The sequence below is a fragment of the Oncorhynchus tshawytscha genome, linkage group LG13 (genome assembly GCF_018296145.1).
Source record: "Oncorhynchus tshawytscha isolate Ot180627B linkage group LG13, Otsh_v2.0, whole genome shotgun sequence".
Lineage (NCBI taxonomy): Eukaryota > Metazoa > Chordata > Actinopteri > Salmoniformes > Salmonidae > Oncorhynchus > Oncorhynchus tshawytscha.
In genome coordinates, this window is record NC_056441.1 from 25,010,299 (window position 1) to 25,025,904 (window position 15,606).

General features: G+C 40.9%; 1 protein-coding gene across 4 annotated transcripts in view; it reads right to left on the reverse strand.

Moving 5' to 3' along the window:
* LOC112264587 (glucocorticoid-induced transcript 1 protein) overlaps nt 1-13,751 on the reverse strand; it is a 37,525-nt gene extending 23,774 nt beyond the window's left edge. For 2 of the 4 annotated variants that reach the window (XM_024441297.2, XM_024441294.2), the window contains exons 1-2: nt 12,917-13,750; nt 1,250-1,404 (exon numbers count right to left, since the gene is read on the reverse strand). In XM_024441297.2, coding sequence (XP_024297065.1) covers nt 1,250-1,404; nt 12,917-13,316 — 555 coding nt within the window. In that variant the 5' untranslated portion in view covers nt 13,317-13,750. Of the gene's footprint in view, nt 1-1,249; nt 1,405-12,916 lie in introns of all 4 variants that reach the window. The other 2 variants (XM_024441296.2, XM_024441295.2) reach the window with 2 other exon arrangements.
* Nucleotides 13,752-15,606: the final 1,855 nt, after the last annotated feature.

Below are 15,606 nucleotides of genomic sequence, written 5' to 3' on the forward strand. Positions count from 1 at the left end.
AAACAATAAACCAGAGCTAACCAGAGCCATCAATAAACCAGAGCTAACCAGAGCCAACAATAAACCAGAGCAAACCAGAGCCAACAATAAACCAGAGCAAACCAGAGCCAACAATAAACCAGACAAAAACCAGAGCCATCAATAAACCAGAGCAAACCAGAGCCATCAATAAACCAGAGCTAACAATAAACCAGAGCTAACAATAAACCAGAGCAAACAATAAACCAGAGCTGTCAATAAACCAGAGCAAAATAAACCAGAGCTATCAATAAACCAGAGCTAACCAGAGCCATCAATAAACCAGAGCTAACCAGAGCCATCAATAAACCAGAGCTAACCATAAACCAGAGCTAACAATAAACCAGAGCTAACAATAAACCAGAGCTGTCAATAAACCAGAGCTATCAATAAACCAGAGCTAACAATAAACCAGAGCTAACAATAAACCAGAGCTAACAATAAACCAGAGCTGTCAATAAACCAGAGCTAACAATAAACCAGAGCTAACAATAAACCAGAGCTGTCAATAAACCAGAGCTATCAATAAACCAGAGCTAACCAATAAACCAGAGCTAACAATAAACCAGAGCTGTCAATAAACCAGAGCTGTCAATAAACCAGAGCTGTCAATAAACCAGAGCTAACAATAAACCAGAGCTGTCAATAAACCAGAGCTGTCAATAAACCAGAGCTAACCATAAACCAGAGCTAACAATAAACCAGAGCTGTCAATAAACCAGAGCTGTCAATAAACCAGAGCTGTCAATAAACCAGAGCTAACAATAAACCAGAGCTGTCAATAAACCAGAGCTGTCAATAAACCAGAGCTGTCAATAAACCAGAGCTGTCAATAAACCAGAGCTGTCAATAAACCAGAGCTGTCAATAAACCAGAGCTGTCAATAAACCAGAGCTGTCAATAAACCAGAGCTGTCAATAAACCAGAGCTATCAATAAACCAGAGCTAACAATAAACCAGAGCTGTCAATAAACCAGAGCCATAAATGCATCTAGTTTCTTCTAGCTGGAATATCATCCTTTCTTGTTGAATAAATGTCACTTGCACTCATCTCTCTAGGACGACCGAACAAAGTGTGACACATGAAGGGTAGGGGGACAGGAAGTGAGGAGGCCCCAACCGGAGTGGATTTCTCTTTAATGCACGAAGCATTGTGTACATTCATTCATCTCAGCAGGGGGGACCCAATAACACATGAAATATAGGAGAGAGGAAGTAAGGGGACACCTACCTGAGTGGATTTATCTTTCATGCATGAGGGGTAGTGCACATGGTGGTCGCGAGGCCACTGGCCAGTGAGATAGGGGCCGGTGATGGTACCCAGGGAGGAAGTCCGCCGGATGGCTCCTGAGTTACGCACCTGCTGCTGGGGTTTGGACCGCTCTACTGGAATGGGAGGGGGAGAGACATTTTAATTGAGGAGGCTCTCAGAAGGCTCTGCCTGACCAAGTCCAATACTTTGTGCTTATAATCTATTAACAACTGATCAGATTACTATGCCAATCCACCTTCACATTCTGTACTGTCAGAAGCAATCCCCACAATCTCTTTTCTAGAGGCAATATGTGAGGATGCAGACAGACGTCATGGTGTTGTTTTCAGAGACTGCAGGTTGACTTGGTTACCCTTGGAGCAGCCCAGCCTGTCCTCCCTCACTGTGATGCAAAACCTGATAAAAATAACTCACATACCCAAGGATCTGGGTCAAGGGTTGTGTGTTTGTTCTAGCAACACTCTCTGGTGTGAGTGCGCGCGTGAGATAGAAACAACAATATTTACACCCTCCTAACCCTGTGGCCTTGTATGGGGCTAGAATTTTCAAAAGCAAAAGGCTTCAACTCACAAGGTGCTAGCTAATATATTAGGCATTTAGCAAAGTTGACCAAACAGGCCAGGTTTCTATGAACAACATTCCGGTATGAAATGAAACAGACTTGTGCTGTGTACCGTAACACCTCTGATTTATGGAGGACTTGATCTATGCTGAAGTCTCTCATAGGAAGTCTAGGAAGTATTGAGTAAATGTTGATATTTTTTTCCTGTGTTACAAAACCTCAATGTATGGCTATGATCGCAGGATTTGAGTGAAGCATTTGACGTTTTTCAAAAGACCCTAGGACAGCAGTGGTGTCCTTGAGTGTACTAGGTGGACTTAGGGCAGCGGGCCCCCTTACACTGCCCCTGAGGTGATTGACAAGCCCTGTAGGCCTTAGTGGGATCAAAGCCCACTGACAAAGGCACTGGGCAGGGTCACCTGGGGCAAATCCACTGGATTACAGGTAAACACTACTACATTCTGAGAGAAGTAACAATAAGGCCTTGGCTGTGATCTGACACACTGTCAAGCAGCATTTTGCTGACCTGACACAGCTGAGGTCTGAAGAAGAACAGGAAGTAAGAAAGAAGAAATAATATGCTGAGCTCTTTTTGAAAGATGCTGCTTGCGTTTCATCTCAGAAAGCTAAGTCAGCATGTCTGGCTTGAAGTCTTTTTCAGACTAAACACAACAAGCACTGGGAAGCTTTAGAATTGTTGCATTTTAAGACTAGGGCTGCAAAATGTATCTAATTCACATTCAAAAATCACAATATTGACAAGTAATATCCATTTCGCAAGAGACCCATATCACATGCAATATTTTGAAACTCCACTCAGCCGTGTGCAAAGTCAGTTTTTATTATACCCAAATCTTAGAATACTGTAGTACCGTTTCATATGATACAACCAAATTTCTCAGATCTAAAACAACCAGCTGACGCCTCTTATAAAATGTTTATGAAGAAGTCAGTTGTTTATACATGCTTAAATTCTTTAACAAACAGCAACTAATCGCTTGTACAGTGCATTCAGAAAGTATTCAGACCTTTTGTTACATTACAGCCTTATCCTAAAAATGGATTCAAAAGTTTTTCCCTCAATCTACACACAATACCCCATAATGACAAAGAAAAAAACAGGTTTACAGAAAAAAAAAACTGAAATAGCACATTTACATAAGTATTCAGACCCTTTACTCAGAACTTTGTTAAAGCACCTTTGGCAGCGATTACACCCTCCCTCAAGTCTTTTTTTAGGTATGACGCTACAAGCTTGGCACACCTGTATTTGGGGAGTCTCTCCCATTCTTCTCTGCAGATTCTCTCAAGCTTTGTCAGGTTGGATGGGGAGCATTGCTGCACAGCAATTTTCAGTTCTTTCCAGAGATGTTCGATCAGGTTCAAGTCCAGGCTCCGGCTGGGCCACTCAAGGACATTCAGAGATGTGTCCCAAAGCTTCACCTGCTTGGCTGTGTGCCACAGTCTGATGTCCTGAGCAGGTTTTCGTCAAAGGATCCCTCTGTACTTTTCTCCATTCATCTTTCCCTCTATCTTGACTAGTCTCCCAGTCCCTGCCTCTGAACTTCCCCACAGCATGATGCTGCCCCGGTAGAGATGATGCCAGGTTTCCTCCAGAATGCTTGGCATTCAGGCCAAAGCGTTCAATTTCAGTTTCATCAGACCAGAGAGCCCTTTAGGTGCCTTTAGGCAAAGTCATGTGCCTTTTACTGAGGAGTGGCTTCCTTTTGGCCACTCTACCATAAAGGCCTGATTGGTGGAGTGCTGCAAAGATGGTTGTTCTTCTGGAAGGTTCTCCCATCTCCACAGAGGAACTTGGAGCTCTGTCAGAGTGACCATCAGGTTCTTGGTCACCTCCCTGACCAAGGCCCTTATCCCCCGATTGCTCAGTTTGGCCAGCTCTAGGAAGAGTCTTGGTTAATTCCAAACTTCTTCAATTCAAGAATGATGGAGGCCACTGTGTTCTTGGTTTTCACTCTGACATCCACTGTCAACTGTGGGACCTTATATAGACAGGTGTGTGCCTTTCCAAATAATGTCCAGTCAATAGAATTTACCACAGGTTGACTCCAATCAAGATGTAGAAACAAATCAAGGATGATCAATGCAAACAGGATGCACCGGAGCAAAATGTTGAGGCTTATAGCAACGGGCCTGGATACTTACGTAACTAAGACGTGTTTCTCATTTTTTTTAATACATTTTCATTATGGGGTATTGTGTGTAGATTGATGAGGGAAAAATTGCATTTAATCCATTTTAGAATAAGGCTGTAACGTAAGTAAATGTGGAGATAGGGAAGGGGTCTGAATACTTTCCAAATGCACTGCATGTGCCGGTCCAATAATGTCCACTTCACTTTTATGCACATATCACGTGGCAGCTGTAATCAGCCAGCTGTATCCACTACCGGCTATCACTCACATGCTTCTCATCTGCTACTCAAATCAATGTTTATTTGTCACGTGTGCCAAATACAACAGGATACATACAGTGAAATGCTTACTTACATTGCAATAAAAAAAAATAAAAAAAGGTATTAGGTGAACAATAGGTAAGTAAAGAAATAAAAACAACAGTAAAAAGACTGAAAAATAACAGTATAGAGGCTATATACAGGCACCGGTTAGTCAGGCTGATTGAGGTAGTATGTACATGGTTAAAGTGACTTTGCATATATGATAAACAAAGAGTAGCAGTAGCATAAAAGAAGGGTTGGCAGGACACAAGGCAGATAGCCCGGGTAGCCAATGTGCGGGACACCGTTTGGTCGGGCTAATTGAGGTAGTATGTACATGAATGTATAGTTAAAGTGACTATGCATATATGATAAACAGAGAGTAGCAGCAGTGTAAAAGAGGGGTTGGGGGTTGAGGGCACACAATGCAAATTGTCCAGGTAGCCATTTGATTACTTGTTCAGGAGTCTTATGTCTTGGGGGTAAAAACTGTTGAGAAGCCTTTTGGTCCTTGACTTTGTGCTCCGGTACCGCTAGCCATGCGGTAGTAGAGAGAACAGTCTATAACTAGGGTGGCTGGGGTCATTGACAATTTTTAGGGCCTTCTTCTGACACCGCCTGGAATAGAGGTCCTGGATGGCAGGAAGCTTAGCTCCAGTGATGTATTGGGCCGTACGCACAACCCTCTGTAGTGCCTTGTGGTCAGAGGCTGAACAGTTGCCGTACCAGGCAGTGATGCAACCAGTCAGAATACACTTCCTGCACATCTATTCCTCCATCACTCACCTGCTTCTCTCCTTCTAGTCCTCCTGTACACCTATTCCTCCATCCCTCACCTGCTTCTCTCCATCCACTCCTCATGCATACCTATTCCTATATCAGTTTTTAAATCAGAATTGAACCGTGATGGTGAGTGGAGATGCAGTCCCTGATGAGTCTTCTGTTACATTTTGTACATTTGATACATTGGAGCAGAGTTTGATACATTGTGTATTTCCTCACTGGTATACGAGCACAGGGCAGTCTGAGTACTGCGTGCAACAGGCATGTTTACAGCAAAGAAAACAACTTGTCTAACATTACAAAAATGTTGGTATCTTGACAACACTACTTCAAAGGGTTCTCCTATGTGGACAGCCGGTTCTAGATAGAGAATAAGGGTGCTAAGAGCGTAGGTCTTCCTCACACCAGCTCTACAGCCTCAGGCGGCGGTGTCTGTAATGGTTAGATAAGTTACACTAGGATGTGACACACAGGAGATTATTGCTCATGATGAGGCTAGGTGGAACAGGTCTGGGCTCAAAACGGATCAGGTGTTCCACCGAGATGTGCAGGCTTCTCCTACGACCTAGTAAGTAGGGCTGGGTGGGATACTGTATTTTACTATATACACCGGTATTGATGCAGGAACCGGTTTGGGTTTTTACTTTACCTTCTATAACGGTTTGTTAAATGTGATATGCCGTGTGTAACATCCATTTGTATAGTTTACTCCCCTACTTGAGTCATCCCTCTCTGCTCTCTCTCCATGCCGCTTTCCACACAGACCTCGTCCCACCCCGTCACTCAAGGAGCGCATTTGTTGTTTCTTGACCACGAGACACTTGCGTTCAGTCTGCATGGTCAATGCAGCACATGCAACGATGGTGATGACAACGATGTTGTTTCCACTTTGTGTGTGTGTATGTGTGTGTAAACTAGGGGTCGACCGATTAATCGGAATGGACGATTAATTAAGGCCGATTTCAAGTTTTCATAACAATTGGCCAATTATTTTATATACCTTTATTTAATCTTTATTTAACTGGGCAAGTCAGTTAAGAACATGTTCTTATTTTCAATGAAGGCCTAGGAACAGTGGGTTAACTGCCTTGTTCAGGGGCAGAATGATAGATTTTTACCTTGTCAGCTCGGGGGATTCAATCTTGCAACCTTACAGTTAACTAGTCCAAAGCTCTAACCACCTGCCTCTCATTGCACTCCACGAGGAGCCTGCCTGTTACGCGAATGCAGTAAGTCAAGGTAAGTTGCTAGCTACCATTAAACTTATCTTGTAGAAAACAATCAATCATAATCACTAGTTAAGCTAGTAATATCATCAACCATGTGTAGTTATCTAGCGTGTCCTGCGTTGCATATAACCGATGCGGTGCGAAAAAGGACTGAAAAAGGACTGTCGTTGCTCCAATGTGTACCTAACAATAAACATCAATGCCTTTCTTAAAATCAATACACAAGTATATCTTTTTAAACCTGCATATTTAGCTGAAAGAAATCCAGGTTAGCAGGCAATATTAACCAGGTGAAATTGTGTCACTTCTCTTGTGTTAATTGCACGCAGAGTCAGGGTTTATGCAACAGTTTTGGCTGCCTAATTTGCCAGAATTTTATGTAATTTTTACATAACATTGAAGGTTGTGCAATGTAACAGGAATATTTAGACTTATGGATGCCACCCGTTAGATAAAATACGGAACAGTTACGTATTTCACTGAAAAAATAAACGTCTTTCGAGATGAGTTTCCGGATTTGACCATATTAATGACCTAAGGCTCATATTTGTGTGTGTTATTATATTATAATTAAGTCTATGACTTGTTAGAGCAGTCTGACTGAGCAATGGTAGGCACCAGCAGGCTCGTAAGCATTCATTCAAACAGCACTTTCGTGCATTTTGCCAGCAGTTATTCCCTGTGCTTCAAGCACAGCCCTGTTTATGACTTCAAGCCCATCAACTCCCGAGATTAGGCTGGTGTAACCGATATGAAATGGCTAGCTAGTTAGCGGGGTGCGTGCTAATAGCGTTTCAAAAGTCACTCGCTCTGAGACTTGGAGTAGTTATTCCCCTTGCTCTGAATGGGTAACGCTGGTTCGAGCCCAGGTAGGAGCGAGGAGAGGGACGGAAGCTATACTGTTACACTGGCAATACTAAAGTGCCTATTAGAACATCCAATAGTCAAAGGTATATGAAATACAAATGGTATAGAGAGAAATAGTCCTATAATAACTACAAACTAAAACTTCTTACCTGGGAATATTGAAGACTCATGTTAAAAGGAACCACCAGCTTTCATATGTTCTCATGTTCTTCTTCAACACTGTGTTTTTCATTATTTAAACCAAATTGAACAGGTTTCATTATTTATTTGAGGCTAAATTGATTTTATTGATGTATTATATTAAGTTAAAATAAGTGTTAATTCAGTATTGTTGTAATTGTCATTATTACAAATAAATAAAAATACATTGTAAAAAATTCGGCCTTTTTGGCCCTCCAATAAATCGGTATTGAAAAATCATAATCGGTCGACCTCTAGTGTAAACATGAGTTTGTATGTGCCTCCTCATGCCTAGGCCTTTGCGTTACGTAGGCAGTCAATGACTAACAAACTGCACCAACAACCTTAGGAGAGTTCTTTCAGTCCAGCTCAGAGCAAGGTTTGACCTTTTCCAAAAAATGACATGGTATAGGGAAGAAAACGCTATACAGAACTTAGACATGTTACCAGAGAGAACCTAGAGCCTAGAGAGCTGAAAACATCTGTCACAGATACATGTTGTCTAAAACACTTCCTGTATTTTGTTATAGTTGGCAATACAAGCATTAATATCAACATTAAGGAACGAGAAAATCAAACAGGAGTTTGATAATATCTGATAAAACGGTAGGTAAATCCCTAACGCACAAGGGGGAGGGGGGCTGTAAAGAAATGGATATATATATGCAAATGTCCTTCAAAGCTAGACAGTGTGACACGCTGTCACGCGGAAGGTTAGAAAACCAATGGCACTAGTCAGATAAAGACTAAACATATAAGCTGAACTCTTCAGGGGATCTTATCAAAATAAAGCCCAACGGTTCCAGTCAGGTTTCACAAGGTTTGGCCTAGAAGTAGAGAATTTAATGAAGGAAAGAGAGCCAACCAGACTGAATGCTGCTCTCACGAAAGAAACGTAGTCAAATCTGTTTGGTTCCCATGCTTGGCCAACCTGCAGTCAGTTTTAAAAATAATAGTTAAACAGTGCTGGAAAATGTAGAACACAATACTATATAAAATAGGCCTACTATAAGTAATCATTTAAAATAAAATACAGTGCTAATCGGGGCCTACAACTAATGAAGCCATGACAGTTACAAAGACTGTTCTAAGCCCAACATACTTTCTCCCCAGGCCACATGCTAACACAAATTTCCATACCATAGCCTGACACACACATAAATGCACAGTGCAACCTTCCAGTTAACTCTAAGCTGCTGAACAATGGTGAGGCATGGACCAACTATGTATCAAATACACACAAAATGATTTAGATGAAGGTGATCGATGGCAATTACCAGGGGAACAAACAGAGAAAGGAACGGTGTTGACTGACAGAGAAACTCTCCCACATCACACCAGAACAATGTTTGATGGAACACCTTACATATGGAACACCTATCCTAACAGGAACATGTCACAGGTTTAGGCCTAGGTTACATATGGAACACCTATCCTAACAGGAACATGTCACAGGTTACATATGGAACACCTATCCTAACAGGAACATGTCAAAGGTTTAGGCCTAGGTTACATATGGAACACCTATCCTAACAGGAACATGTCACAGGTTTAGGCCTAGGTTACATATGTGACGGAAACAACAGCTAAACCATGCAATAACCAGGTCATTTAATAACCCTAATATGGTTATGGCCTCCATTTCTATAGCATATTGACTACAGCATGACCATTCACAGGTTCACATTATGTGACCACTAACATAATGTGACTAAAACAACAACTAATCTAAACATTGAATGATTCAATGAAACTGGCCAAGATAACTTTTGAAATAATGTTTTGATGATACTTGGAAATGATTGCCGATCTCTGGCCAATACATACAAACAAACTATAAAATCGGTGGCTCTGATTAAGAACTTCAGCTAAACTACTATTTTGGAAACAGAACTTCCTGCCTCTACATTGAGAGCGCCCATCATCATGCCCTCAAAATATAAAGAAAAACACATATTCCCACTTTGGAACAATGCCCTGGGTGTATATGCTTTCTGGCAATTTCAATGATTCCCAGCCAGACCAAAATGTCAAAACGTAAACAATGGAAAGAATAAGTTGAAATAGCCTAACATTTGTGTCTGGTCGCAGATACAAGCATCTCTAGCCAAGATGTAGGCTTAGCTTTGATGGAGAAGGCTAGGGGACACTTATTTGACAGTTGTGACAGAAAAGTATGGGATGATTCAAAATTATAGTTCTTAAATAATGGTGTAAATGAAATCACTCTCACTGTGCAGCCGAACAGCGTTGAAAGATTTACGAAGGGTTTAATAATAATATAATACATGACACTTAGCAGACTGTTATCCAAAGCCACCTGCAGTAGTGTGTGAATATATTTTGAGTGTGTGCAAGTGATCCCTGCAGGGATTTAACCCGCGGTCTTTGTGTTGCCAGAGTTTGAATGCACAGCATTCACACAAGATACACAATCCCTCTCCATCTGCACAACTAACTCATTCATTCAACCCCTTACTATTTAAAGGCAAGATCAAATATTGGAGTTTGGAAGAGAGGCCGGTTGTGTTCACTGTTCAAGGTGATGAGGTCACCTATTAATCAGTCATAATAGCTCTCTCATTAAGTGTGGCTGACAGTTCAGCACAGGGTCACACAAGGAATGTCACTAGCAGGACAGTCTCTTTACATGACAGATTCCTATAGAGCTGTCCAAAAGTAGTGCACTAGGTGCCATTTTGGAAGCCTGTGGCTCTGGTCAAAAGTAGTGCACTAGCTTAATATAGGACGTAGCTCACAGATTTGCAGTATGGATACTTTCATCAGGAAGTAGATGGTTGTTGTGGTGTTGTGTTCCTTTAATGCCAAGCTTATTACCGGAAGCTGCCTTGACTTTGTTTTACAGCTTCACGAGAGCATAGTGGACTGGCTAATTAACTGATGCATCACACACACACTTTTCAGTGTAGTTTACAACACTCTCTCTCTCTGAAGTTATACCTGGAGAGAGTTCAAAAGAAATCCCTTGTAGTTAATAACTTCAAGTGTCAAAAGGAACGTATATTAGATTAGATAACACCTACGTAAACATATTCACTGTCCCATTGTTCATAACTTGGCATGAGGGGACATGTCACAGGTTTAGGCCTAGGTTACATATGGAAATGATCTGCCCCCCCCCAGGACAAAACGGTTCCATTTTCACCATTAAAGCCATTCATGCCACAGTATTCTAAATCACTCCCAGCCTGCAGTCCTTTATAAGCCTGCTTTACAAGCAATATGCTTAAAGACCTGTAACCATAACAGCACAACTTTACAGCTTCGCCACTTCTCGTCTCACGAATCCTCCTTTTGTACAAGGTATTGATTGTTCTATACATAATGGGTTATGAGCCCAGATTCAATATACTATGGAAATGCAAGCAGCAGATGTACTCTGCAGAACACCCCCGCTCAAAATCAATGCCTCAACAGAATGCCCCTGTAGCAATGAGTTAGGCCTGTCTCTACTCCAACAGAGAACTGACAGAGTGTTAGCCAACTTCAAACAGATGGTTATAAACACCTTCCTGTTATTTCTGGTTCATATAAGCTAGATTTCAGCTAAAGGTGATTTGTTAATAGGGCCTTTTGAGTCACGATGAATGAAAATGAATGAGACTGTTGTGGGACCATCACTCTACAGGGGTTCACCAAGTCTAAGGTTCTGAGAGATGACATCACCATCATCATGCTTAAAGTTGCACGATACAGTAATTGCTCCACCATTTCCTGGTTGGTAAACATCTAGTTTGCTTAATTTCAGTTTATGTAACAGAATAAGCTAGTATAGTGTAGGAAATCATTGTACCATCTAAAACAGCTGTGAAGTATATTTTCCATAAGCAAAAATATTGTTGTTTCAGCTGTTTGAAGCTGATGTACAAAACAGACACAAAAACATAACTTAGCGGGAGGCATAGAAATAACACACATAGAACAGATCTACTGCTTCTTAGACTTGCTTTCAAGTAGAATGATAGTTAAATAACTCACATTTCTATATGAATTTGGTCAGTCAAAAAGTTACATATTGCCACTTTAAAAGGTAATGTGATGGAACGTCAGAATATGTCACCATGGCCTGAACACTTTCAGCAGCTCCAAACCAACCAGAGTGTGAGCAGGAAGGAATGAATAGCCTGTCTCCTAACAGACCTGTCTGTCACCCATTATCAAACAAACAACATTTATGCACAGAATAGTGCATGCTGCACAGTTACATGGAACACCTATCCTAAACAGTTGCATCTGAGAAATCTAGCCTTTAGAATATCATATGCTTTCTATGAGATTGTATGATAAGACGGCTCATTTTGGGGGGCTTTTACATTCTGTGCGCTGCAATGCAGAATGGGATTCAACCCAAGTCATAGGGCCAACTGTCCAATGCCCTGCACCTAAAATGTGCAGAACATCTCCATATTGCATTCATCATCTCTGGCTTGACACAGAGTAAGGTCACGGGTCAAGGCTTTCTAGGGGGTCTGGGTCATGGTATCCCATTGTCAAAGCAGTAGTACTACCAGCAGACAGTACTACTAGACCTGCAGAATTTGCATAGCACACCTGGGTACTGTAGTCATATTTGGGTCTCCTATTTTGAAAGAGGGTGAATAGAGACCTGGTAGCTAGAGAAATGCATTGGAATACCCTGTCTCTACCTCTTCTAGAATCCATGCAATCATAAGTGCTGGTAAAGAATAGCACTCCAAAATAGCATTTCACCTCTTAGATGGATGTATTTATCTGTCAAATATAGTACATTGCACTCTCCTGTAAGGTGTCGAATAACAGTGCAGCTTTAGAAAAAAGTATTTGCAACGAGCAGGAGCAGCACTTGCAATATAATTATCGTGTTTACGACTCGAAATGCACTCGCCCCTGCTAGGCCTCAGTGTTGTCATAAGCGAACGACCTTCCCTCGACTACGTCATTCTTTCCATTCCTTAGCACCGGCAAACAAGCGTACACTTGACAAGATACCTAAATAAATGACTTATGACACACTAATCATGATTGGTATTTAGTTAATCATTTTAACATGTCCAATATGTGGTTGCCGTTGCCAGTATTCTAGAAATGTAACCCGTATTTAGCTTAACTGGCGCGCGCTGTCCTGGGGGTACAGTAACTGCATCATCACCATAATAATATAATAGCCACCGAGACCATACATCGAAAGCCCAAAGCAATTGTTTGAACGTTAAACAACAGTTAATATGCATGTCTGCTTTCGAAGTATCCCCTCGATGCCAATTCATTATTTGAACATGACAACATTTTGCTACTGGGCCCATAATCATTCATACGAAATACGCAATCAATTACATCATTTTCAGGGTTAGTAAGGTATGTTAGTTACTATTTCTGGATAGGCTTATAAACACACAATGTTGAGCAAAATAATGTTTGCGTGCTAGTGATACTGATGCGTCTAGCAGAGACCCCCGATCTGACCCAATTAGCTTGCTAGTTATAGCAACATATTGCATATTTCGCTTTGGAAGCAATAAATGATGGACAAGCGGGTACTACTGCACCTTTGAAAACAGGCGAGTTTGGACACTGCTCCGGTGAGCCCTTGCTGTCCGGCGGCGATCGTCTTTGCCTTGCGACCAGCCTGCCCTCCACCGAGCCGTTTCCACCCGGATTCGCGTGTAGCAGCTGCGTCGGACTGCCAGGACTGTTGCAACCGGACGTCGATGTCGGTACTGTATTGCTCGCGATTGTGAATGAAGAGGAGCAGGAGCGGGTTGGGCTGTGTTGACTTCCACGCAAGAGCTGGTACGGCACAGTGGCACGAATAGGCTGCAGCCGGATCGTGGTGGTGTTGCAGTTGCTGCAGCCGGCTGGAGAGATGGTTGGAGAGCCGTCACCGCTGCGCTTGACCCTCTTTTGCTGCTGTTGGGTTGAATTGGTTGCTGATGATGCTGTCGACATGATGTTGATTGCCACAGTGCAACTCTTCCAGTTGAAAAACTTGCCAAAAATACAAAGTAGTCTTGAATAAAACTCAAGTTACCGGAAAGTACTTTCGTTGGCTTGCTCAAGTATATAAATGTGACATAAGAAAGCAAGTTGGTAACTTTCCCAAAAAAGTTAGCTGGAACATTTGTTTTTGTAAAAGTCTAGTTGAGAGTAAACTGCTTAGCTACCTACATTTTTCGCACTTTTTCTGCTACTTGTCATTTTTGAAGTGTTCGAACAAGTATGGATTCCCGAAAAACTCTCAATTAAATATCTTCATATTGAACAAAAACGACTTTAACCAAGAACTGTACTTATAAAAGCACAATCACAACATAGCTAGCTAGTTTTGTCTCAATGTTGTCTGTCTTGCAACACGCAACCCCTTTCCTGTGTTCCTCCTCTGTCAAAACTACTGGTTGACGAATCAGGGCGTGGCAAAATCACTCACTGTAAAGCTCTGATTGGTCAAAATAATACTGTACGGTCGAGGTCATTGGCCAAATTCTAAGCATCCACCAATCGATTCATTGAAATTTGTTGAAAATTCAATGTAGACTGCTCTCGAGACAGCTAAAAGGACTGAATGAATTTATGAAGATTTTACACTATTGTGGAGAGATGTACTGTTTGGATTCTTTACATACAATAGAAATAAGCGGAATCATTTTTATGTAATTAATTTCATTATTCTTTTGGCCAAATTTCATATACACAAATGTAAATTTACAAACAGAAAAACACATTTTCGTACCCTACAAAAAGAAATTGAACTGTATTTTAAGACGGTTAAATGCTCTACTAACAAAAAAGCTGTTAGAATTGTAAGTATATGCATGTCCCTTAAGGTCCTTGTGTAATTGTAATGTGATATTGTACCCCCTAGCGTGATTGTCCATTGTTTGTAATCTATGTATGCTTGTGTTCTCTCATGTGCTTTATGTATTGATTTGTTGTTAATAAAAAAAAATTAAAAAAAATTAAAAATTATTTATTTTTTAAAAAAAAGACTGCCTTGAGTGGCGCAGAGTTACATTGATGCGGAGTTAAATCTTAGAGAAATGGGTTGTGCAGAATATTCCGTAAAAATAGAAAGGTTATCTGAGTTTATGTTGATAACTGCACTGTATCCCTAATGCCGAGTGAAAAACAACTGGGAACTCGAAAAAATATGTCAAATCATGACGTCGGTGATCTTTAAGTCAGAAAGTCGGAGCTCTAGAAAGACGCAGAGTTCCGGAGTTGGATGACCAATCAAATCGATTTTTCCCCAAGCGGCTTTAGACCAGTCATCGTCATGGCATTGACAAGTTTGAGTAAATTTAAACAACCACTGCACAGTTTAAAGATTAAACTATTGTATCTAGACCCTTCCTAAAAAGCCACATATTGCTGTTCAAACACATTTATTACAGATTTACAAAGTACTAAACTTGCACCATATGTATTTTCCCTACCAACAAGACAAGAATCATCACAATCGTTTACATAGTTTTTAATAGTCTGCTTTTGTACAAATTTGATCAAGTTCACCCACATTTCACCCACATTCAAACATAAGATTATGTATAGCTGATTCACAAATCAAATGCATATACAATTAAAACACAAAGAGGATACAGAACCAAAATAAAAGGCATATTGGACAAGGACTGAAAAGGAAGTAAAGCTGAAGACAGGGTTCAGAATAAGGGGGTGTAAACTTGGCAGATTTAACACAAGGTAAAATGGTTTGCTTTTTAAAGTGGCATTCAAACTTCTTCAGAGGTAGGCACATTTTCAAAGGACGCACAACTGCATGATCAGAGGTTAACCAGATGTACTATTGCATGTAACATCCTCCATAACTCTTAATATCAATTTGAAGTTACAGTACTTGCAGTGTTGGGGAGTAGTGAAGTACTGTACATGTAGTTCAACTAGTGATTTAACAACATTTTTGCAGTAGCTTGGTGGTAGTTGAACTAAATTGAAATCAAGGTAGTGTTTTCAGTAGCGAATTACTTTTTTGCCATTTAATGGTGTGGCTAACTACTGGAACTACATTCTACTACTCTTTTCCAAAAATAAAATATGGGTGAAATAGGCAATCATCTTTCTTTTTCAGCATCGGACCGCCCAAATTCTCACTTGAATTTTGTTGTGATTAATTGGATACATTTCATATTAGTTTAACATGTAACTACAGGTTGATCTGTTCAAAGTAGCTTCCCCAACACGGAGTACATAATATCAGGATAACGTGCAAATACTTGGCTGATGG